Below are 25119 nucleotides of genomic sequence, written 5' to 3' on the forward strand. Positions count from 1 at the left end.
GTGACAATAAAAAGTGAACAAGGTACTTTTATTTTGTTCTTTGGACATTTTCTACAGATTATACCATGAACCCCTAATGTCAAGCCCCACCATTTACACCACCATAGGGGCCAATGTGTGCCAAAAACTGCAGTTCTTGGAAAGGCCACTTTACACTGCTACACTGGCTCCAAAAAGTAGTCAATCTCCATAGATCCCCATGTTAAATCCCCCAACCTTACAGCAGAAATAGTTTTTTTTACAAAACTACTATGCATAATTAAGAATGCGTTGACTTTGATCTGCAGCTTGGTCGGCCAAGCTGCAGCAACCAGGCTTTGTTTGGTCGACCTCAGCTCCACCAGCACTGGCTTTACATGTGTGGCCACCAGCCCCCTTGGGCTTGGACACCTAATTAACATCAAGTAACCATTCTCTGTGACATATATAAAAGTACTGCACAGGTCCAGTTCTCAACCTTTTTAGAGCAACATATTAGACAGCGCTCTCCAACACTATCACCAACAGGTGTAATAACTTTTGCAAGTGTCCATCCTTTCAGTAGACTGCAGACACTTAGAGCGTCCATGCCAAGGAACCCTGAAGTTGCACTTAATTTTCACTTATCTGTATGTATGACTGCTCACAAACTGCACACAGGATATGTTCTTTATATACTCTTCTTCCTCATCTCATTAAAGCATGTTGGTGTCTTTAGTTTTGCTCATTTATGCAAATTTTGTTTTTTGCAAAACTGTCAATTCAGGTTTTGCATAAAATTAATCTTCGTGTTGTTCAGCTAGTTCTGTGATCCTGGAGAGTCCCGTCCTTCCTGTGATGGAGGGAGATGCTGTAACTCTGAACTGCAGAAACAAGACGACATCCATCAACCTCCCAGCTGTCTTCTACAAAGACGGTCTCTTCATTGGGAGCAGCTCTACAGGAAACATGACCATCCCCTATGTCTACAAGTCTCATGAGGGACTTTACAAGTGTAACATCTCTGGAGCTGGAGAATCACAAGAGAGCTGGCTGGCTGTCAGAGGTGAGACCCAAATGTGTTTGAAAATAAAAGCCCTCTATGTGATTCCAACCTGTTCTTAGTCCCAAGTCCTAACATTTGGACGCATGGTCAAGGCCCCTCAGTTTTTAAAGCACTGCACCCTTTAGTATCATTGTTGAATGCTAAAAGTAGGCCTAGTATAAATAACAGAAAGGTCCAAGTAAGCAGGTGGTTGGATGGGTCAGACAGTAGACTTTCACACAGGAGATCACCATACTACAGACATTTGATTTATTTTATTAACCACATATTCCAAAACTATGTGTTAAATTTGCTTGTTGCGACAGTTTCACTGTATAACAAGAGTTAAAAATGGTTTTATCATCAATTGTGCAGCTTTCTATTACAAAGGAACAGTTAGCTCGTAGGGAATGACTAATGTTGGAACCATGTTTCTGTTGTCTTTGCAGCACTTCACAGAGAGGTGTATCCCTGCTCAGATCGCTTCGTTTTTCTCGTCCTCCTCTTAAGAACTGTTTTCACCATTTTGATGGTGCCTCTGCTGCTGCTGCTTGTGGGACTGCTTCACTGTGGGAAACTCAAAATTAACCCATGACCCGCTGAGATAAGGAAACACAAGAGAAGGACACAAAGTAAACTGGTCTATTACTTTTACTTACATTTTGTTTGGTGATTTTAACATGCACAAAATGACTTATGTCTTTCATCGGGAAAAAAAGTCCATTTCTTGTTCAAGTTATCTGTTCCTCACAGTTGTGTGTATGCTGAGTGTTGTCACTGACTGGCAGGCAGGCAGAAAAGGTTGAAAACCACAGAGTTGGTAGAGAGACACAAGATCTATTTTCAGACGGCCTGCTTCGAGTTGTGTCAATACGTCTCATTCTGGGTTTTATTTTAAAACAGATACAGTTGATAATTTGAGCATCTCAGACACAAACCAGAAGAAAGTAACAGACAATTCAAAGGGCCTTAAAGGAGCTTTGCAGAAACAACAAAATGTTTATGCAGTTTTAAAGAGAAAAATCAAATAGCTCAGTAGCTTGAACTAGCCATAATGATGGCTTGTTGAAGCTCAGTTTCATTAAATTCAATTAAAACTTTTCAACATACTCCCCCGGAGAACATTAGTTCCAGCCCACCATCATTCTCTCATTGACTCGTTGTCTATTACATTTGACTTAACGTTCTCTGTGGAAGGCAAAAGGATGTAAAGTAGTTTACTTTTTTCTGTGGGAACTGCTAATAGCCATTCATTTCTTAAATACTCACATGATGATTAAGTCATATTCATTGTGGGCAATTGCTAAGGATTTCCCCTTCTCCTGTTTGTTATATGAGGTGACTTGAAGGTGTCCAGTTCAGGCCCTTCATGGCATTTCTATGAACGGTGTTGATGTTGAGCTGGATTAAAGCTAAGAGATGGACAAATGATATTACAGCAGAAAAATATTCATATGTTCAGAGTTATCTCTGGTAGATTTCTTTTGTTATTGTTCAAAGTAGCTCCATATTAAGAGAGTAAATGTGTAATAATTGTAATAAAATAGGGGATCAATGAGAACAAAATTTCTGTGATTTGATTGACAAAAATTATTACATATCTTAAATAAAATATAAGAAATACAATATTTTAGTAAGAGAGGCATGTCTGTTTCTGTAAGTTAGCTGAGGGGAAAGCTCCTCAGGTTCATTATACAGTCAGCTTGAATTATTTTAATTATAAGTATTTTTAATTTTTTTACAGGGACAATGGATAATACACTTATTGCACCAGATGCAGCTAAAAGCCCATTTCCATCTGTGCCCCGAGTGTTGCGCAGGTGGATGTAGTAAAGATAAGTTTTCAGTGGTGGTGAATTAAAACAGAGACAATAAAGCATTAATATAACAACCTAGACCCATTAAATCATTGTATTCATCTTTACGTGTATTACGTTGCTGATTTTAATTTTGTAATGTTTATATACTTTGTCCTGATGTCTATTTTTGTATGTGATGTGAAATATATACATGTTTTACAAAGTATTTCCATTCATATGATAAACAAATGTGGCAATACTTTAAACAAAAAACAGTTCAGTATCTTGCCCAATGACACTAAGACATGCAGACTGGATTTGAACCGCCAATCTTACAATTAATGGGCAACCCGCTCTACCTTTTGAGCCACAGCCCCCCCTCATAAACAGCACTGTCATGCATTGTGCATATATTAAGTCAAATAAAGGCATCCTGTGTGCTTTTAAACCACACACTCTGTAAGGGGTTGATTTGATCTTGAGTGATACCATCAGACCATGCGTCTATGTTTAACAATGGCAAAGCCTGTACAGAATAACCGCAGCATCTCTATATCTCTACAGCAGAGTTTATGTTATTTTTTAAAGTAATGATGAGTCACAGGCAGAAGACCATCTACCTCAATCTATTACTTGTTTGCTATGACCTCTAAATTGTTATAGTAACAAGCTATTAGTAATCATCTTCCATTGCCTCCTTTCCCTCATGGTGTTGCTCTTTGTCTCTTTCTCGGCCCATCAGAGACTTGAGTTTCTCGGTGTGCACACAGGAAAGAAATTAAAATTAAAAGTTGCTGCATGGAAAGTGGTTTGTGGAAAGTACATAAAAATAAACAAATAATTTCATGACTTACTGATTTTTTCCGTTTCCATTTCCACCAAGCAAAGGCAACTGCAAAACTACACATAAAGAAAATAACCAAAGCAACAGCAACACTGTTGATACAACGAGCTGAACTTGGCGGGGCCGTGAAGAAATCAGCTGAAATGACAAAACGGAACAAAGCTTCATTTACGTCATGTGATACAACGATGATTTGCTGTCCGTCCAATATTCTCAACCAGATGGTAAATGGACTGTACTGAAATAGCGCCCGTTATAGTCTTCTAACCACTGAAGCACATTTGCACACTGAAGGCAGTGGCTGCAATCTGTGCATGAGAAAGGAACTAATTGTTCACATGATTGCACAGCCTTCAGGGGAAAAGTGGGATTCAGTATAGGACACTTCAAAATGGAGGAGCTGGGAATCGAGCCGGTTCAGCCAAAGGAAGTCTGATGCTCATGATCTAAGTGGTCTCAGTCAGACAAAGGCCCAGCTCCAGTTGCCCCCCTCCCCATTAGGTACTCAGATGTTGAAGCTTGCTGCCTGTTTCAGAGGGTTCAGGCCTGTACTTCTGTCAAATCGTTCTGGTTGACTTTTGAGGCCTTTATGACAACTTTCTGTAGGTTCACAGTCTTAAGTGAGTGACCCACAATGCATAACTTTGTAAAATAAGTCGGCAAATGGCAGTGGAGTTAAACATCATGACAGAATTTAAACAAACAATATGGAAGGAAATTCATTAAACTACACACAGTCTTAGACATCAGCCTCACACTTTACTGCCCACAGAAATGTCTCTGGTCTGCTGTCTCAGTTCTCAGGGGGGTGGAGCTTTAACACCCTCCTGCTGCTTAAAGTCTCAGTGCTCAGGGCTTCGACACTCTGGCACCACCCTCAGGACAAGCTTCGCAATTTCAGCCCCACTGTTGATAAGGATGTAACAGTTGTAGCCAAAGCCAAATGTTGATTGCAGTCCAGTTTGGAGTAGCTGTGAGAGGTTTTACCTGAAATGTTAATATGTGTCTCTCTGGTCTGGTTGATGTCCTTCTGTTGGACTCTACAGGTGAAGTTGTTGCTGTGTCTCTTCTCCACAGTCACTCTGCTGCTGACAGTATAGAGGTCATCAGGACCTCTGACTGTCTCTGTAGGTCCAGCAGAGAGGAGGTTTCCCTCACCGTCCAGCCAAAACACCTCAGGCTCTGGATACCAGCCTGCAGACTCACACTGTAACACCACGCTGCTGCTGGCTCTTTCAATACTCACTATGAACGGCGAGGAAACAGCACCTGAAGATTGAAGAGAAGAGAAAGCATTGAGAAACACATCTAATGTGTGACAAGACATTGATGCACATTTACACATCTGCTTACTGACCTTATAAAACGCAGCTGCTACCGACAGCCGTTATTGAGGAACATATGCAAATATGCAGGTCAGAAATAATTTTCCTGTTATCTAATCTGTAACAGCACTTTTTTTATACACCCTCACTGTGTAGGCTCAGTTCAACTTGATTTAACCTTAATAATTGTTAAATGTAACACGTAATAGTTCTCCACATCCTCTTACCAACAACAAGGTCAAAAAAAGAGTCTCCCAGTCCTGGAATGAAGCATCTGTACCGGGGTCCAGGTCAGGCCTCGCTCACTCCACAGTCATGTCTGAAGCGTTCATGGCAGGTTGCAGGTGGCATGGTAAAATGATGTCATCACCTACTGTTGCTGCTACTGGCTGATGGGGACCGACCAACTGATGCTGACCTGAGGAGGAAACACATCTGTTTTTTTTGTTTTTTTAATTCCTGCAGAAAGAAGTGTGTGGTGTTCAACTGAAAAGCTGTTTCTGAGGATCTTTGATTGAGTTAAGCCTCAGTGGCCTTGGATTTTAAACTGGAGCTCAATTAAAGGTGGTTAGATAATATATTGTGCTGGTAAAACTAAAGAATGTGAGCAGGTAAACTGTTAAAATTTGCATGTGAAATCAAAGTTAGAATGTATTTAAGCAGATGTCACATAAATGGTGAATTCATTCTTCACATAACTATGACGTAACAATACAGTTCATGTTAGACATAATTGCATTACATATTCATTAAGATGTTACTAATGTCTGTGAGTACAGTAAGTTACCTTCAAAACAAGGTGCTGGGAGGAGCAAGAAGAAAACCAACAGACATGCTGGTCTTCTGAAAACTGAAAAGTTTGTAACATGTGAATTTACAAATAAGAATAAAATGTGATAACAGTCTTCCAAAAACAAGCAAACTCTGCAATGTTAATTTGTTTAAAAACTGGAGTTCAACCTTTAATTAAATGTATATATAAGGTTGACCTCATACACACACACACACACACACACACACACTATCCTTATTGAACACTACATGCATATTTAGATGGATTTTAACATTCTCTGCATCCAGTCTCTGCCGTAAGTAACTGTAGACTCAAACAGTAAAACACACCAACAGTTTACAGCTCAGTAACCAGCTTCAAAACAACTTGCAGGATATTGTGTAATTCTACCAAAAGTTAAATGTTTAAATCTCTTACTGAAAGTTATGTATGTCTACTTCAGCTCAGTTTTGAGTGCTATAAGCTCGTACAACGTACCTGTTGGTGTAAACTCCATCTTTGAGTGACAGTTCATGTATCACTTCTAACATTTACATATAATCTCCACTGCCAATGATGACATGTAAAGTCAAGTCAAGTATAGGCTTTTATTCTCTGTGTGAGACACTGTTTATTACAGACTCTTGAAAGCTCAGCTGGTAGAGAACCTGCTGAAGGGTGTGAGTTCAAATCCCTCATAGGACTGTTTCACTAACAAGGACCACACAATCAACAGATATAATAGTATGAGTTATTGGTGATCGAAAATGAAGATGTACGAGGCTTGCGGTTGCCGAAGAGACATTAGAAAGCGTTGTGGGGAAGCTACGATAGGGAAATCCGCCGTAGCACCCGAACACGACGGACCCCCTTATAATCCTATGGAGAGAAGATCAGGAGGCAGGACAGAGAAAGGGGTGGGGGGAGGGAATGTAGGATACGAGAGCGAAGAGGAGGAGTTAGGACGTGTGGGTATTTATGGAAATGCTGTCGATGACGTGGTTGATGTGTGGTCCCGCTCCTGAAACTCTGCTAATTAGCACCACTTCATGAATGTGTCTCTTATTGTGAAAATCCTGTTTTGAATGAGCCAAACAAACTGGATTCTGGTCTTGTTTTGGTTCCATGTCTTGTTTTCCACTGTTTTGCCCATATTTGCTCTTTGTTTTGTTGATCCAGTTTAAGCCTGTTTTTGGTTCTGTGTTTCTCTGTGTAGCCTTGTTTATTTTATTCCTTCGCACGTTTAGGTTTACTTAGTATCTGTCTTGTGTCTTATCTTAGGTCTTAGTCCTGCATTTTGGTTCTTTGTCTCAGTTCTTAGTCCAGTGTCTTAGTCCTTAGTTCTGTGCTTTAATTCATGTTAGTGTTATTCCTGGTCTGTATTTCTGTGTTTCATTATTTGATCTTGTTTTGTTTAGGGTTTTGTACCTTAGTTTATTAAAACATGTTTATCTGCATCTAACTTGAGCCAACTTTAGCAAAAATCACAAAATATTTCACATGCTTTGCAGTAATGTTAGTTTACCTGTTCAATAGGATGAAAGACAACACTGTGTCAGTTTCAAAATGGAGGTCTCTCTGTGACTCCAGCCTTTCTGATGTTCACTGTGTTTACACCCGACATTATCTGATTCTCGTTTGGTCTGACAGGCTTCAGCACATAAAACTTTATTGTTGTTTTTTATCCTGACATGGGGTTTGTGTTGTGCTTGGAGCTGGTTGTTTTATGTTGTTAGTGGACTGCACTTCGTTAGCTGCCGTGTTATCGCTGTTAGTCAGAAAGAGACCTCTGGAGCGTCCACAGGGATACATCCCTCCCCCCTATGTTCACATAACAGGCAGAATATTGGCTGTTCCAAGCAACAGAGAAAACAAGTGTGTGCTTTATTTCTAAGTGAGGTCACAGCCCATTGATAAAAAGGAAGTACAAAAGTGATTTATTTAAATAACTCACATATAGTCCCTTTAATTCACATATAACTTATATTTGTTTAATATGAAGTTCTTTTAAATTGTTTGTTTTTTAGTTTGTATTACAGCAAATGAGCATGTTTTATGTCTTAGCTTGAGAGTCATTAGGACATAAAGAACATCTGATGAAATTTCAAATGTTCGGAACTCAATAAAAAAAAAGTAATGATAAAAATGATTAAGAGTTACATGGATTTTATCTTTAGGAACTTATAGCTTGCTTCAGATGTGTGTTTCTGCTGTTTTCTGTTAATAGTTTGTTCTTTTGACTGATTTAATTACTTAAAATGTTTAAATATTTAGGCCTAGAAGTAGATCTGTTGTGCTGTGACCACAGTGTATCTTAAAATAACGTTCCTCAGGAGTGAAGACAGGTCAAGATATTTGTGTTCAAACCACATCACCTCTCAACCATTGGCACTTGTCTGTTTCTATATTTTTTTTAAACTTGAGTGTGTACATGCTCACTATCCACTCTGACCACAGAAAGCATCTCGCACATCCTGTGCAGAATAACCACGCGTCCACACCGTCTCTACATTTGTGTGAAAAGAGGTCGTGGGTTGCATCAGGTCACTCACCTGTGAATAACGTACTTCATGATTGATGCTGGCTGCTGCTCAGCAGTTGATGTTGAAATATGTTGTGCAGCTAAACACCAAGTCAGGAGAAAATGTTTTTTTGGAAAAGTTTATAAAATTCAGGAGCAGTCCCAGATTTACCTTTTACTGTACAGAGAAGACGCAGAAACAATAAAGACATATTCAGTGATATTATTTGTAACATAGTGATCTTCCTTGGGATGAAATCTGAGTTCTATCAGAACGACAAGTGTGTTGCAAAGGTTGCACTAAAGCAGCGGCATCTCAAAACAAATCAAATGGGCAACACGCCCCACCAGACTCCACTGAAAAGAAAGTTTACCTCACTTCAATTAATTCACCACACAGTTATGTAAAAAAGTAAATCATGCAATTGAAATCCCCACATAATAACTGCTTTCTTGTTGCTTTTCCTGATTATAACCATACTCGTTATGAAATATTAACATCCACATTAAGGTGCTTTATGTCTTGTTACTGGTGCAAACAAACCTTTAAAAACACGTAAACCAATGTGATAGCAGATTTCAATCCTTTGACCCTGTGAATATAAAGCATTGGACTGAGTGAAATGTGTCTGTCTCTCCCTCTGACTGAAGTTTAACTGGACTTTTCTCTGAATCTCAACTTCCCGTTTGTTTATCTCCTCCCATCACACTGATATCCACCTTCATCTCCATTTGCTTGAGCACACTTTTTGCTTTGATCAGTAGTCCATCTGTGTTCAGCAGCAGTTGTTCTTGTTCTTGTTTTCTCTTTTGCACATTACTTTTGTTCTGAATCATGATTTCTTTTAAGTTCAAGTATCCCTTTGCTCTGTCATGTTCTGTTTCTTTCTCCACTGACTTGAGCTTCTCCTCAGTTCCCTTATTCTCTCTCTCCATGTCATCTTTTTGAAGCTTGAGTCTTTTTCTTAGTGATTGCAGTTCCTCCGTCTGTTCTTATAATGTATTACCAATCTGTGCAAAAAAATTCTGTTCTTCCTCTTTCTTCTGTTCATCGACTTTTCTCTTTTTCTCCTCTGAATCCTCCTTGCATTCACTGTTTACTATTAGCTGCTCTCTTTGTCCTGTCTGTTCATTTTCATCCACGGGGGAAATATTGATCTCTGTGTAAATAGAGAAAAACATTAATTTAAACTCCAACTCCGTTATTTAGAGAAAACATGTAAAGCAGAACAGATACAGAAGCATACCAGAACAATAACGTTTTAATTTTTTACTTTAAGCTGACACGAAAATTTCTCTGTGTATCCTGTGCAGGATTAGAGCCACTAAATCCAATCCCAACATGCAAAGAGTGAGAGACAGGGACACCTTAGACATGTCTACTATCACCCATTTAACATTTAAATATGTCGTAAATTTAAACTTTTGATTAAACGAAATTTCCCCTTATTTTGTGTTAAGTGAAAGAAAAACTGATTACTAACATATAAACTCAATATATTTTATTACTTACGGGTTTTCTTTTGTTGCCATTTCCACACAATTAAGACAACTGCCAGAATAAATATGAACAGAGCAGCCAAGATAATGCTGATACGAGCCACAGATGCAGCTGTGGAGCATTCAGCTGAGATGAGGAATCCTACAACGCAATGGCAAATATTTAAAACGTAAAAATGTGAATTAAAACAACACCAACACACCTGTAACCTGGACGTGAGTCTCTCTGGTCTGGTTGATGTCCTTCTGTTGGACTCTACAGGTGAAGCTGTTGCTGTGTCTCTTCTCCACAGTCACTCTGCTGCTGACAGTATAGAGGTCATCAGGACCTCTGACTGTCTCTGTAGGTCCAGCAGAGAGGAGGTTTCCCTCACCGTCCAGCCAAAACACCCCAGGCTCTGCAGACTCACACTGTAACACCCCAGCGTTGCTGCTTATGTTAATCCCTGATATGGCAGGTGAGGAGACAGCACCTGGTGACGGGAGAGAATAAAACTTGAACATTGTGAACAAATACTGAAGTTTTCAACACTTTATAGGGTGGTTCACCTGCAAAATGTCACTGAAATAGACATGAAAAACCACATGCTGCTGTTTAATCTTGTGCTTCATGGTTCACTCACTCTTTACACACACACAAACTCAAACATCAGCCCCTACAACATTTTCTCCACATGGAGTCATCAGACTCTTTTCAGCATTCGGCTACAGTATCTGTGTACAATGCCAGCAGTGAGTGAAATGCACACAGTGGCCATTTGTGTGAAAGACTTTTAAAAGAAGATCGGGTGACTGGAATACACACTCACCAACAACAAGTTGAACAGCAGACTCTCTGCTCAGCTTTGGAATGAAGCATCTGTATGTGCCGCTATCAGAGAGTTTTACTTGAGAGTGTTTCAGTGAAAGTCTCCGTGCTTCAGTTTGTCAGTGGACAGCCATGTTCTTCCTTTGTAAGAGGGGTTTTGGTTAACCAGAAGGTCCTGACCTTCGTGCCACACGTGAACAAATCTGGGTTTCAGGTCAGGTCTCCCCCTCTCCAGAATCATAGAAACAGCATCTGCTGCAGGATCCAGGTGGCATGGCAATATGCTGTCATCACCAACTAATGCCACTGTTGGTGGACCAACAACTCGAGGATGACCTGTGAGGAAATAGGTACGTTTTAAGTCCTGGTACTGAGAGGACATGCTGAGGCCTGAGCATCAATTCTTGGACATCGCACAAAATGGTACCTTTTCTTGGAGTAAAACATTGTGGTCATATGAAGAACGTGTTATTTGAACAATACTGTTTAATAAATCAATTAGCTTAATTTGAGTCAGGACCTGATTTAAAGAAATCCATCCAACCATCTAACATCCACATACAAGAATTGCATAATTAGTGTGAATCTTACCTCCACAGCAGGGTGTCAGGAGCAGGACAACAATGTGATGGAAAACCAAAGCTTTAAGAAACAATCCATCCACCAGGCAAAGCATCCTGGGGGTCTGAAAATAAATTTTAATAAAGAGAGGGGAAAAACAGAGAATTAAAGAAGAATTAAATTAAAATACGTCAAATATGTCATCAACCATAGAATAAGTGTTAAAGTCAAGCTTTACAACAATAAAATTAAATACATGTTTTCACTCAAATAAGTTAAAAAACATTAAATATATATTGAACTTACAGAAAAAGAAGCCCAAACTCACATAAACCCACTAAGAGAAGTTTGTTATCAGAAGATCTGTGCTATTTTCGCATTTCCAGACTTATCGAAAATAAACACTATTTGTAATTTGTATTGAATTGTAAATTATGTAACAGGAGACCTACTCATCAACTGTTCTATACTCAGTTGCTTGAATACTTGTTATTAGGAATCCAAAATGGCTCAGGTGACGTTTCAAAGGTAAAACTTTAACAAAGATTACAGTCATCAAAAGAAATAAAACACTCCTCCTGTAGGTACCCCGTTTGCTTTTCATAGTGTTACAAAAGTGTGAACTAGTTTATTTACATAAAATGTCAAATTTTAACCTTTATTTTCACGTTTACAAATTTTAGCATTTCACTTACACTTCTGAATGCGAAATGAACAAAAAGTTATTGAAAGTGAACATACCTGTTACAGTAAGCCTGTGTGTCAGTTTACCTCTAATAAACAGCACCCAACAGCCAAAGTCATGTGTACTTTGAACCCAATCATAATAAAATGCGTGCTCCATTTGTGTGGGTTGGTTGCTGTTTGACTGCATGAACAATGTTTAAAGAAAGTGTTGTCCATATGTTTTGTTTTGTTTTAAAATGTCTTGGATGGATGGATGTCAAAAGTTTTTAACTTTTAACAGTTTAACTGTATTCATTGTCACTTCCTGCTGCGCTGAGCTTGGTGTGTCTCTGAGGGGAGTGACTGGACACTCTATACAAAACATACATTCGCGTGGTTTCCGATCCAGCCCTTCTTTCATTTCATTCTTTTTTAATTGATGTGTTTATATTATATTGTTTGCTGATGCGAGTTTCCTCCAGTTTGTCCCCATCAGTAGTCTTGTTTTGTATTTTTTTCATACTATGTGGTGAAGCCGAAGTTATTTTTTACTGTGTGAGGAATCAAATTTCATGTGAAAGCATTTAACCCCTAACATTAATCCTTAACATCCCCTAACGTTAATCAAGTGGTGTGGTTGAACTGGTCAAACTAGCAAAAAAAGCAAGAAAAGTAAAAAGAAATGTAACAAGTACAAGTACAAACAAGTACAGGAAATCGTAACCCTTTGATGCACAAGCTATGGAAACCCCTTCTAATGCACAACATGGATGGAAAATGACTCGTATTCATTTCCTGCTATGAATGTTTCTGTGCTATATTTTATGAAATGGGTCAAAAATGTCCCATGTGTATTCACAATGGAATTTGATAAGAACTTAAGAACTGATATTTGTAAATGTTTGCAATCAGGACCATGTTGACTGCGGACCATTATTTACCTGCCACACATTTAACAAAAAAAGAGGTCAGTCAACAGAAAGTCAGAAAAGATTTTATACTGTATATATACTTGCGTACCACTTATCAAAGATGCGTCAGAGTTTTTGTTTATTTAACAGTGAGAGTGATACACACTCTCACTGTTACAGGTATGTATCAGTAGTGGGAAAAACAGTAACGTTTAAACTCTGGGTTATGTTGTTAGATTGCTATTTAGTTAGTTTCATTTTGTCAAATATCAAATATCAAGGTGTTCTAAACAAACCAAAAGCAATCAACAATCAAGTAGAACCAAAATACAACCTTATTTACCACCACCTTGTTTATTGATTGCATGGTCCACAATCTACAGAACTGCAGCATGTTTGCCCGAAATTCAGTTTCAACGCTAGTCAATACGGGCAGCTGATAAAAGTAACATTTTCTTGTAGGTCAAAAAAGTGCCATAAACAGTCAGTCAATGTTACAAAGTTGTGTATGTTTAGGTCATTATCTCCTATAGCCTATAGACATGATAGCTAGATAAAAGTTATTTTTCAGGAAGTTAATGGTATTTTATTTATTATTATGAATTAATTCAGTAATTTAGTTAATTACTTTTTAGAGTTCTCTTTCTGCCCAAACACAGCAGACTAGTTCCATAAAATACAGTTTGGTCTTCCATATAAATTAGAAAACTCTGTTTAACAGTATAATCTGCCATCTTCTCTAGCATCTTCTCTAGAAAGTCATCAGGAAGGGGAGGGTCTGAGCTTCATACTTTGTAATTCTCAGTCTGATGTTCACTCAGTCAGCTGCAAGACAACATGGAGGTCCCAGCTCTTTGCATCCCACTGTGTGAGTACTGAGTCTGTCTGTCTCTCCATTTTAAGGTAACAATAAATAAAAAAATAAAAAATAAATAAAAAAAAACAATATATATATATATATATATATATATATATTTGATTGTATGAAATAAATAGCTTTTCTTCATTTTAAATAACTTTTCTTTAATCCTTTGTGTGTGTGTTATTTTAATAAAGTAACTGGTGTAGAATTAAATAATTTATGACATATGTGAGTTACAATGTCCAATTATACAGATTTATTATAATTGTACAGAATGTATAGTGATCTAATTTGCAATTTTTGTAGTGGTGGTACAAAAAAGGAAGGATTTTTTCTGACAAAATCTACTGACAAATAATGCATAATCAAAACAGCAAAAACTATAGCTTGCACTCCTCATGAAACACAACGGCAAAGTATTTAAGTGGTTGCAGTGCTTGATTAATTGGAATTACATTTTTTAAATTTTGTCCCACAAATCTTGATATAAAATCATCTGAATCTAAAGCTCTAATGTCTAATGTCACTGTTTCTCTAGTGGTGAATGTGTTGCTGCTTCTTGCTGTACAAGTTCAGAAATGCTGCTATGCTCTGAAGGCTGGTAAGTAGCAGCTAGTTATTGCATAAACAAATGATTATGCATGTTGTTTTATTACATTATTAATATGCCATCTTGATATTAAAAAATAGTTCAAAGCAGATCAATGCAAATCCTTAAATACAATTTGTTCCTCTCTATATGTCAAAAGGCAGTAGTGAATTAATTAGTTTTGAAATTGAGTTACAGTATTAATGAGTTTGTTAGCATTTACATAATTTATCTCGGGAAATACATCTTCTGTATCTTTCTTTCTCTCTATGTATCACAGATGCAGCTTTTACTCGTATTGATCCAAACAGACTGCAGTTCTTTGAATACGACTCCATCTTTGTAAATTGTGACGAGTTGGATTTCTCATCTGAATGGAGAGTGATCAGGAAGCTGAAGGAAGCTCCAACAAATACTACCCAATGGGAAACATCAACAGGATCTATTAGCATTAAACTTGCCTTTGTATCAGACAGTGGAGAATACTGGTGTGAAACTGAAGAGGGGGAAAGAAGCAATAGCGTCAACATCACAGTCACTGGTATTTATCAACTACTAACTTCCACATTGTATTGGTGAAACTTGCCAAGAAGTTTGGGTCAAATACTCTAAATTGGTGTTAAAGACAGATTTTTTTCTTTTCTGCAACACGCTCAAAGTTGGGTTGCACATTTCTTCATGTTATTTAGCAGGTGATGTGATCCTGGAGAGTCCTTCTGTTCCTGTAATGGAGGGAGACAGTGTGTGTCTCTACTGCAGAAAAAAGATGGCCAGCTCTAACCTGCCAGCTGATTTCTATACATATGGCCTCCTCATTGCCACTGGATATACGGGAAATTTTCCCATCAACATGGTTTCTAAATCTCATGAAGGTCTCTACAAGTGTAGGATCTCTGGATCTGGAGAATCAGCACAGAGCTGGCTGGCTGTCAGAGGTAAGCGACAAACTTATTCATCTGTTTAAAAACCAAGCTTGTCTTCAGAAGTTACAAATGGATAATGTTTACCTGTTGTCAAATTAATATTAAAATGTATTGTCGCAACTGAAAATAACATTTAGTTTGAGAAAAGTTAAAAGATAACACGAACACAAAAGTCTGCTGGATTAGCTATCAACCTTTTTGCAATGTACATGGATGTGCAGACTATGGGTAACTTTGATATTTAAGAAGATTTTAAAAATGTGATCATTCTCAGGCAAGTTCTTATTTTTATGATTTCTAAGTGGATTCATGGAAGTTTATGTGTGTTGTACATGGTAGATAATTAGGGAACGGCAAGTGTAAGTCACACTGAATTATATTAATGTGTTCCATGTACAATTTTTGTCTTAAAGTCACTTCATGCAGTAAATCTGCCTGATGTCTCTAAGATCATATCATGTAATTGCACAATGGTGAAGTGATGAGTTAAATTACAGAGGTTTGGTGTGAATATTTCATTTCCCACCTTCCCCTGTACTGTCAGTCCTGTCCACAGTAACCTATTTACTAAATAATCTATGTTGACATAAGATGGGCACTAGAGAGAAGTTTGTGATGTCTCCAAAATGATAAAAATGTTAATCCTCTGACAATGTAAAACCTATTATAGATTTACAGCGCTCAGACGATGTTACAGCACATATTACTTCATCAGAGATTCAAGAGAGTGCAGAGAATCCTCCAGGCGACAGCTCCCCTCATCCCTCCATCCTTTTATCCGTTGTTTTCACCATTTATTGTGGGCTGCTGGTGTTGGGACTATTTCTCTGTTGGAAACACACAGGTAAAATATGTTTATGGAAACAAAAGTATGGATTGTATGAAGTATTTGTATTATATTTCTAACTATTCATTACTGTCTCAATTAATTGGAAAATAGAAGTGAGTTGGTTATTTCCAGTATTGTTTAAACATGTATCAGTATCTTGTCTGAGCCATTATTAACAATTGCTGACTTCAAGGTTTGTATTCTTAATCTACCTACTACTTCCAGTATGAAAACATAGATAATTACTTTAATATTGTTCTTATTTCACATGTTCTATTTCAGTGTCTGGAGAAGCGAGTCTTGCTGATGTGAGTGTGGTGACATATGCTGTTGTTGGAAAAAAAAGTGTAAAGAAAGAAGTAAAACACTGATTATGCCATACATATACTATTTTGATTAATACTTGATATGTGCTTAGTTTCTTTTAAAAGCATGAGCATAGCATGTTGGTGATACAACAACCTATGAAATTTAAAAGTAATTATGGACTACATTTTGAGAAATACAAAATATGACACAGCTTGCCTTTATTTAGGTAAAATAGTAAGTTAAATACAGTATTTAGCATTTGTCAATAGAAAGTGGAAATGTTGGCTGACATGTATTAAATAATTTCATCACATACTTTTTCTTTGTCTCGTGCTTCTTGAGCTTTTTAGACACAAACCATATGAGAAAACCACAGACATAAATAATAATAATATGCTCTTGCTAAGCTTTGGAAACATGTTTATAACCTCTGCAGTTTAGCCATCATATGTGAGCGTCACATAGGCTTTTTGTGAGAAACTTCACATATTATTCGACTCTGCCTCAGGTGGTTTGACTAAAGTGTGTGAACAGGAAATTAAGATCATAAGAAAAAAAAGTTTTCCAATGTTGAAAACATGCCATAATACTTTAGAATTATGTCTTAGTTTAGTTTATAAACTAAGACATAATTCCTTCAAACTTTGCTACACTTTTGTTTTTTATCTGTTTTTTATCCGGCTTTACATGCGTTACCTCTGACATAAATACAGTCATTGGAAGATGAAGACGGGGTCTTTGGATTAAGGAGCAGCGGACCACAAACCAACCGGCCCAAACAACTGGACCAGGCGCCATGGTGGGTGCAGTGCTCGCTCAGAAGAAAGGAAAGAGAGCCAGGAGAGGAGCCATGCTGCTCCAGCTTGGACTTAATTATGCTCCTAAAGAGCCGGTCTGGACAAAATGGGACTCATGTTGACCAAACAACAGAACTCAGAGACTGTTGTGCCCACATCGTTACAGAGACCTGCCGCATCAACATCCCAGATGAAGCACTTGGCAGGTGGTCTGTGTTCCGAGCTGTCAGCGCAAGACTCCGGCAAGATGAGACGAGGTGGACTCTGTATTTTACATTGATGATGCTTCCATGCTCAAGATGGACTCTTTTTCCCAAATGCCAGACTGTTTATTGTGAAGATGAAACTTTCATATTATCATCTGGTTGCAGCTGTTTAAATTCACCCCAGATGCAAAGTCAAAAATACGTGTCTGTATATGTAAATATATATATATATATAGGCCTACACTTAATTACATGTATGTGTGTGTGCATGAAGGAACTACAAAGTTTGTTACGTTATGCTGCCTTGTGCTGTAAAATGACTAATAAACAACCTTGTACTTTGTATGAATATAGCCAATTGCCTGGATGTCAAAACAGTTTAAGCAGGATACAGTGAAGTATAAGTTATAGGCTCTAAGGCAGAGAGATGCACTATGCTGCCTGAGTGCTGACTATGACCAAAAGGAGAAACATTGCACCGATGTTAAAATCATTGTAATGGTTGACTGTCAGTATTCTAAAATACTGATTATTTGACTTGACAAAAACACTTAGTGAAGTTTATCTGTTCCGAGTCTTTGTGCCAGACTGGATGAGAATCTGAGAGCACTTGAAAGTGTTGAGATCTTTAAATATAAAATAAACTCTGGCTTTTGATTAGAATGTGTTATGGCCATTGTTGAATTTTCATTTTATCATTGTTTTCTTCTATTAAATGTTTTATCCCATTTATCCATTTTATTTTTATTGAATTTATTTGTTTTCAGTATTTCATCAGTCATTTTGTATTTTTTTGTATGCATTATTCTCCAATTAATCCACTTACTGTACACACTGTATAGTGCTTAATGTGTTTCACATAAGCAGTTATTAAAGCAAGTTTTATTGTAGTGGAAAACTGATGGATATTTTGTGTCTTACATGTCACTGAGAGTAAAAACAGAGGGGCTTACAAGAAGTAATACAACAAACAAAAACAAACTTAATTTCACTCAACAACTTGTTGTATGGTGACAAATAAATCAACATTGTACCCTGTGATGCAACCACATCCAGGGCTGCTACAGTGAACTGATGTTCAAAAATCAGCCAGTACTGTCAGAGCAGCATTAGTAGAAATGGAACAAATGTTTTGTTACTTTGAACAGTAAACACCACGTCTTTACAGATAAAACACAGTGGAAATTGGAATCAATTGTCTGTCTATTAGCCTTTCAAAGCATTTATATTTTAGTCATTATCAAGCTTCATCTGTAGGTGTTTGCTGATGTGCAGCATCAAGGTCTATATTTAAGACTGAGCATCAGAGTGCATCAGTTAAACCACATTGCTCCATGTGTCTGTTCACACGTCCGCAGCCTGCTGCGTATTTTAAATACACTCGCTCTGGTCAACTGCTAACAACCTGTTGTTATTATCAGTTTGACCTAAAACAGACACACTATGTGATGGATCTATATATGCACATGTGTCATGTTCATGTCATTTCAAAGTTACTTACTGTTTCCAAGTTTTAAATATCACTCACATCAACTCCTAAGTCATTATTACAACTAGGAAACTAGTCCAAACTCATAATGGTTTATAAATCCTGTGATAATGTATTTTTTATACCTGCAATGTGTTTTTAATTCAATAACTTAAGGCTTACAACTAGATCTGTCATGCTGTGAACATTGTATACCATGAGATAGGGTTTCTCAGAGGTGAATAGATATATGAGGTGTTTGAAAACCTCACCCTCTCTCTATAATCAGATACATTTCTGTCATTTCTTTTTCCCCATTTGAGTGTTTAACCCTGACCAAACACAGAATCAGCACATTGTCTGCACAGATCTATGAAAAGAGACTGTTTTAGCAAAGGTGGCTCACTCTGAGAGCTAAACTGTCGGAGCCCAAAAGCGACACACCAAAGAGCAAAATGCAGTTTGTGATATTTAACAACACTCACAGATTAAGGCAAGGCAAGTCTAAATGAGGCAGTGCAACACATGAACCCACAAAAGGCTGAAAAATCCACAGTTGGACTCTCATGGGTACAGGACACTCCACAAAAGGTGATGACTGGACCAGGGCACTGTTTCAGAAACCAGGATTAACAAACTCTGAGCTTATCCCTGAGCTCTGTGTCGACTGCGGTTGACATGGAGCTGATCAGAATAAGTTCAATCAACTCTGAGTGTGCGTGGGGATAAAATAAAGCCATCATCAGTGGATCAGTGGATGAATGCCAATGTGGACCATCCATCCATCGTCAACTTATCCTGCGTGCAGGGTCGCGGGGGGCTGGAGCAATCCCAGCTTACATTGGGCGAAAGGCGGGATACACCCTGGACAGGCCGCCAGTCCATCGCAGGGCCGTACATAGAGAAACAACCACATCTAAGGAAAATTTAGGGTCACCAGTTAACCTAGCCTGCATGTCTTTGGATGGTGGGAGGAAGCCGGAGCACCCGGAGAGAACATGCAAACTCCACACAGAAAGGCCTGGGCAACCGGGGTTTGAACCCACACCTTGCTGTGAGGCGACAGTGCTAACCACTGCACAACCGCGCCGCCCCCAATGCGGACCATGACATTTAAATCTTAAAAAACAGGAGAGGAAGAATCAATAAGTAAACGATATCACAATATCATTATTCAGCTTAGTCCACTCATTCAGCATTAACCAGACATAAATTTTACTTAATGAATAATAAATGAATAATTACTGGTATTGTCAAATAAAACATTCAGTTTATAAAATATTTATTCAGCTGTAACCTGACAGGACAACTTGCTGGTGGCAATAACTGAAGATGAACATTTGGATCAAACAGATACGACACAGTTTACTCGTGGACCTATGATTGTAAAGTCACAGTCAGACCCAGTATTAAACAAAAATGCGTCTTGGTTCAAACTTGGTTTAAGACATCTGTTTTAGAGTGCTTATTTCATATGCTGTCAAAACACATACACAACACTATAGTCCTGCTGCTAATGTTCAAAAAATGCTCTTTTAAACTAAGCAACATATAGGCTGTTTGTTTCAGCTGCAGCTACACACTAGGGCTGATCCCGAATAGTCGAAGATTCGATGCTTCGATGGGCGGAGCCTGAATCGACTGTCAATCTCACAGTCGAAGCTTCGCAGCAAAACAAGGATCATGCCATTTTGGCGATATGGGGTGCTCAATGTCTGATTTTACATAGAACTACCAGTTTTCTCCCAATAAGTTAATATACAGCCTATTACAATACACATTTCAAACGTTTAATGCTGTGAATAAACACGTAAAAAGAAAAAAACTTTCAATAAATGGTTTTAAAGTGCATCAAGTAGTGTTTTAAAGTAATCCAAAATTGTAGTCAGTGCACATGTGTAGCGCGTGTGTAGTGGCAGAAGAGGAACACTTGCTGAAGAGACGGAGTCCCAGCTTCACCGGTGTTGTGCCGAGTTGTCTGCACCTTGTGGGACTTTCAGATAATTTATCACCGTTGATGAACCACACAAAGAATATTTTATCGTTTTTTAAGTGGCTGTCTACTTGAAATAGACCCGCACAGCATGCACGCAAAACTCTGCACAAGACCGGTGAATGACAGGCGAGAGAGAGAACGAGAGGGAGAGAGAGAGAGAAAAGGATCAACAATAAGCCTCAGTTTAGTTGGAAATTTACAGTGTAAGTTGAATGAGACAAAAACATACATGATTCAACTATCAGTCGACTATTGGCAGGACTTGACAATTCTGATTCGACTATGTAAATCCTTAGTCGGGGACAGCCCTATAGTACACAAGAGTTGGTTTTGATTTAAGAATCCAGGCCAGCCTCAGGGGACTGGACTGTGTGAAAGCATAACAGCAGTAGGCAGTGATGATGTAACCTTTCCATGCCACCCACAACCTGCAGCAAATGTTGTTTCAGGGGTGGGAATTAGTCCCTAGTCAGCTCATTCTCTCATGAGCCATTAACATACGTTTTTAAAAATAAAAAAACCTATCTAGCTCTCCTCAAGTAAAGTAATCACCTCAGCTGAGCCCTTGAGTAGCATAAATAAATAAGCCATATCATCAATCTAACCATATCATGATTGATTTGAGCTGGACTGGCTGTGATTCTGTTTTGCCATGTCAGCACTAGTGCTGGGGCCGCCAGTCAGTGGTGGATAGAGTACTGAAAATATTAACCAAATTAAAAGTACAATCACTCCTAACTAACTCAAGTAAAAGTAAAAAATATCATTTACAACATGATGATTTCTAGGAAAGGCACTTTGCTTTGGTTGATTACCTCTAATTTAGCATTTTCTGTTTAATACAATTAACAATAATTATTTTACTTTTTAAAATATCTACATGAAGGTATTGATAAGCACAGGCACCCTTTACAATCTGATCATTCCTAAAACATCTATGAACATAATCTTTACTAAGTTAATAAATATTGTGGCAATAACACAGGAGCAGCTCGTTGTTGAATGAAGTATGGCAAGCCACGTGTGCGTCAAAAAGCCCGACTGTTTATCCACCCATATTTGCTCTTCCCCTGTGCTTCTTATTAACAACTGGTAGCCTACTGAGTGAAAGCCAAGATCAGTTTTACAAGTCACATTCTATTTAATGTATTCATCCGTCAGATTGCAACCAACGTGAATTAGAGAAAGATGTTACAGAGTGTAGCCTACATTTGTTCAGCAAAGTACTATACAGAGTATTTATGCTGTACATGCATATAACATTTAAAGAGGTGGTATTATGCTCATTTTCAGGTTCAAAATCTTATTTAGGGGTTGTACCAGAACAGGTTTACATGGTTTAATTTTCAAAAAACACCATATTTTTCTCATACTGCACATTAATGCAGTTCCTCTTTTCACCCTGTGTATTGTAAGCCACGCTCTTGAGCTAAAGAGTGATGCATCTTACTTGTTCAAAATCTTTGTTGGGAGTTGCACATGCGAAGTTCCCAGGTAAGGACTACTAGCCAATCAGAAGCAGAGAAGGGCGGGTCGTAAGAAACAAGGTAGTGTGATCCAAATCAAAGCCGCTTCAGACTGAGACTTGAGAAGTTACTCAAGTCCACAACCACACAACATCATTGTTCCACATCTTACCATAAACCACTACAAAAATCTCCCTATTTCAACTCAATTTTACATAAAAATTGGCCAAACAATTTGAACGTTTGCTCAGTAGCTTTCACATCAGGTGTAACATTAGCATTATAGCTATAACATTAGCTGTGTTAGCCAACGTTTACAACAACTCACTCACGCACTTGAACAGTCTGTGAAGTTACATTGCCGTGTTTATTTTAAATATAATTCACAACCAATAAAGCATACTTACATTATGATTGTGAATTTCCAGGCCCAAACAGAGTCGGAGTTGCATCGTCTTTTAGGACTAAACGTTGAACTGTTGCCGGTGTTCTGACGATCTAAGCTGCCTTGCCGAAAAACGCTACCATAGCGCAAATCGATAGACTCGACTCTACTCGGCCCTGCTCCGTTTTCCATTGCAGATGAAAATATTCAAGCACATTTTTGTTCCGCCATCACTTCTCGTAAAACTGTCAATATTTGAAATCTACACAGCGGATTTCTCACCTCAAAACTTCCCAGAAGTGGATTTAGTGATGAAATTACATAAGAAAACTGTAAAATATAAAACTTTCTGTTGCTGGCCTCTGTCTGGCGCAGCAATGATGATGCAGTGAATAGTGAATATTCTTTCTATTCTATATTTCTGTGGGAGATGGGAACTCCCTTTGAGCTGGACTTTGGGCTTTTTCACTTTGCAAACCTGTTACATGCACACAAAAAGATATATAACTCAATAAAGGAGAGGGGGAAAATGCCAAAAAGCATAATACCACCTCTTTAAAACCATCTAACTTCCAAATGTTGTTTTTTTTTGGACACCACAGTAGAGGCCATCACTGCATCTGCCACTTACCTTTCAGATAATTACCTTCATATATCCACACTTTTATGAGCTTAGCCACCAATCTGGGACCGATCAGCCAAATTTGTTGCCTGTTAGTTTGCTCTGGACCTCCTTATTTGGTGTAACGTGTTTTTCACACACAGTAAGCTAGTAATATGTTATAATGTGAAATTCTGTCTGTCTTCCATCAGAGCCGTCAACCTCCTTCCCAACCGGGTCATCGGCTGCATCGGGCAGCACGTCGGGGAGCCCATCGAAGAGCTCGCCAAGTCCTGGGACTCCCGCTTCCTGGCCAGCAGCGCCCACGACCAGCTCATCAAGTTCTGGGACATTTCCAGTTTACCTAACACGACTGTCAACGAATACCGCAAGAGGAAGAAGAAAGACGGCCGAATGAAGTCTCTCACCAAGAAAGCCTTTGGAGAAAATGATTTCTTCGCCGGACTTGTAGAGGAAACGGAAAAGAAGGAGGACAAAGAGGAAGAGGAGGAGGAGGAGGAGGAGGAGGAGGATGACAGTGACAGTGGCAGCGATTAAAAAAAGCAGTTTTACTTGTTTGAAATGTGTTGTTGCTGTGCCTCTGGACAGTTTAGCTCTGAATAAGTGAATGCACACGTCTACTGTTCGTTGGAGGCTTTCATCCAAAGTGCTTCACAGTACCCTGGAGTACGCACACTAGCGAGGACGGCACGGTGGCAAACGTTAGCATGTACTGAATCTCATGGACACAAAATATGTGGTGGGATGAACAGTGACTCTCCCAGCAGAGTACGCACTCTTTCCTTCAGAAATATTAATTCATACACACTGTTAATGAACCAAATATAAGATCGAATGATCAGAAACTTGGCTGCGTATCAAACCTAAATACTTTATTGGTACAGACCAAATGTGTCCATAGCAGATTCTTTGATCAGTTAGTTCCTGATTTAAATCCAAATTTTGCAATGTGAGTTTTTTTTATTTAAACAAAATTCTTGTACGCCTGCTTGTATTTAGAAAACACTGAATAACTTTTTTGGTATCTGTACCAAAAGTAAGTTATTAAAAATATTCAAACAATAACCAGCTCTATGCTTACAGACGGGTAGAAAGATGATTTAGCAGCATTTATAGCTGCTAGTGTGCTGGGTACATTTGTGAAAGAATTTATTTGTATTAAAATTGAATTCATGCAACTTGTTTGAATTTATTCAACATCATGGTTACTAAACGTTTAAAAAAGGTTAAGAAATACAGGAGTTTAAAGAGCACCCATTTACTACACACTTACTGTTCACACAGGCTTGTGTTTTTAAAAAAGAAATCTAACTTTCTTAGCAGCCATTGACTTCCATTAACATTCATTTAAATTAGCTTGCATAGACTTGAAACTGGCTTGATGTTAGGGGAATGCACTTTTGTTTTGATGTAACATACACTTGTTAGGATGTTTTATGTTTTTATCTTGATATTTTACATTCTGCCAGTTTTATACTCCTGGAGAAACTTAATCATTTATTTAATTAAGTAATTGTATTAGTTCAGAAGACAAACCTAAGCGGACTCTTAAATTACAGTAGCTGCCAGAATAGTACGAAAATATAAAAAGCAGGAAACGTTTTATTTTGATATATAGCACTAAAATTAAGGCTGAAATGAGGATCGCAATTTTTTTTCTCCTGAGCATTTTGTGGTTGTCAGCTTTGTTGCATTAGGTTACATCTTCACCAGCAGATGGTGCATTTCCTGAATGAAACTCATGATGAAGCCTCGAGTACTGAACCATTTTATTGTGTCGGGAAGCAATAATGTTTCATTTGGCCATCACTATACTTACCCTTTACTCTTGTCAATCAACTGTATGCTCGACATTTAACTTAATTCTCAAAATGGTACAATCTTCATGCTCAATTTGGTCGTAGTAATTTAAATTAAGTTAAATCTGGTATTTCATTTTGTCTGACACAGAGGTGGT

The 25119-nt window shown here is 38.2% G+C and overlaps 1 protein-coding gene across 1 annotated transcript in view; it reads left to right on the forward strand.

The window, feature by feature from the left end:
• wdr55 (WD repeat domain 55) overlaps positions 1 to 24340 on the forward strand; it is a 51203-nt gene extending 26863 nt beyond the window's left edge. Inside the window, exon 5 of the mRNA XM_046064029.1 lies at positions 23354 to 24340. Coding sequence (XP_045919985.1) covers positions 23354 to 23699 — 346 coding nt within the window. The 3' untranslated portion in view covers positions 23700 to 24340. The remainder of the gene's footprint in view (positions 1 to 23353) is intronic.
• Positions 24341 to 25119: the final 779 nt, after the last annotated feature.

Source organism: Micropterus dolomieu, linkage group LG12 (assembly GCF_021292245.1).
Source record: "Micropterus dolomieu isolate WLL.071019.BEF.003 ecotype Adirondacks linkage group LG12, ASM2129224v1, whole genome shotgun sequence".
Classification (NCBI taxonomy): domain Eukaryota; kingdom Metazoa; phylum Chordata; class Actinopteri; order Centrarchiformes; family Centrarchidae; genus Micropterus; species Micropterus dolomieu.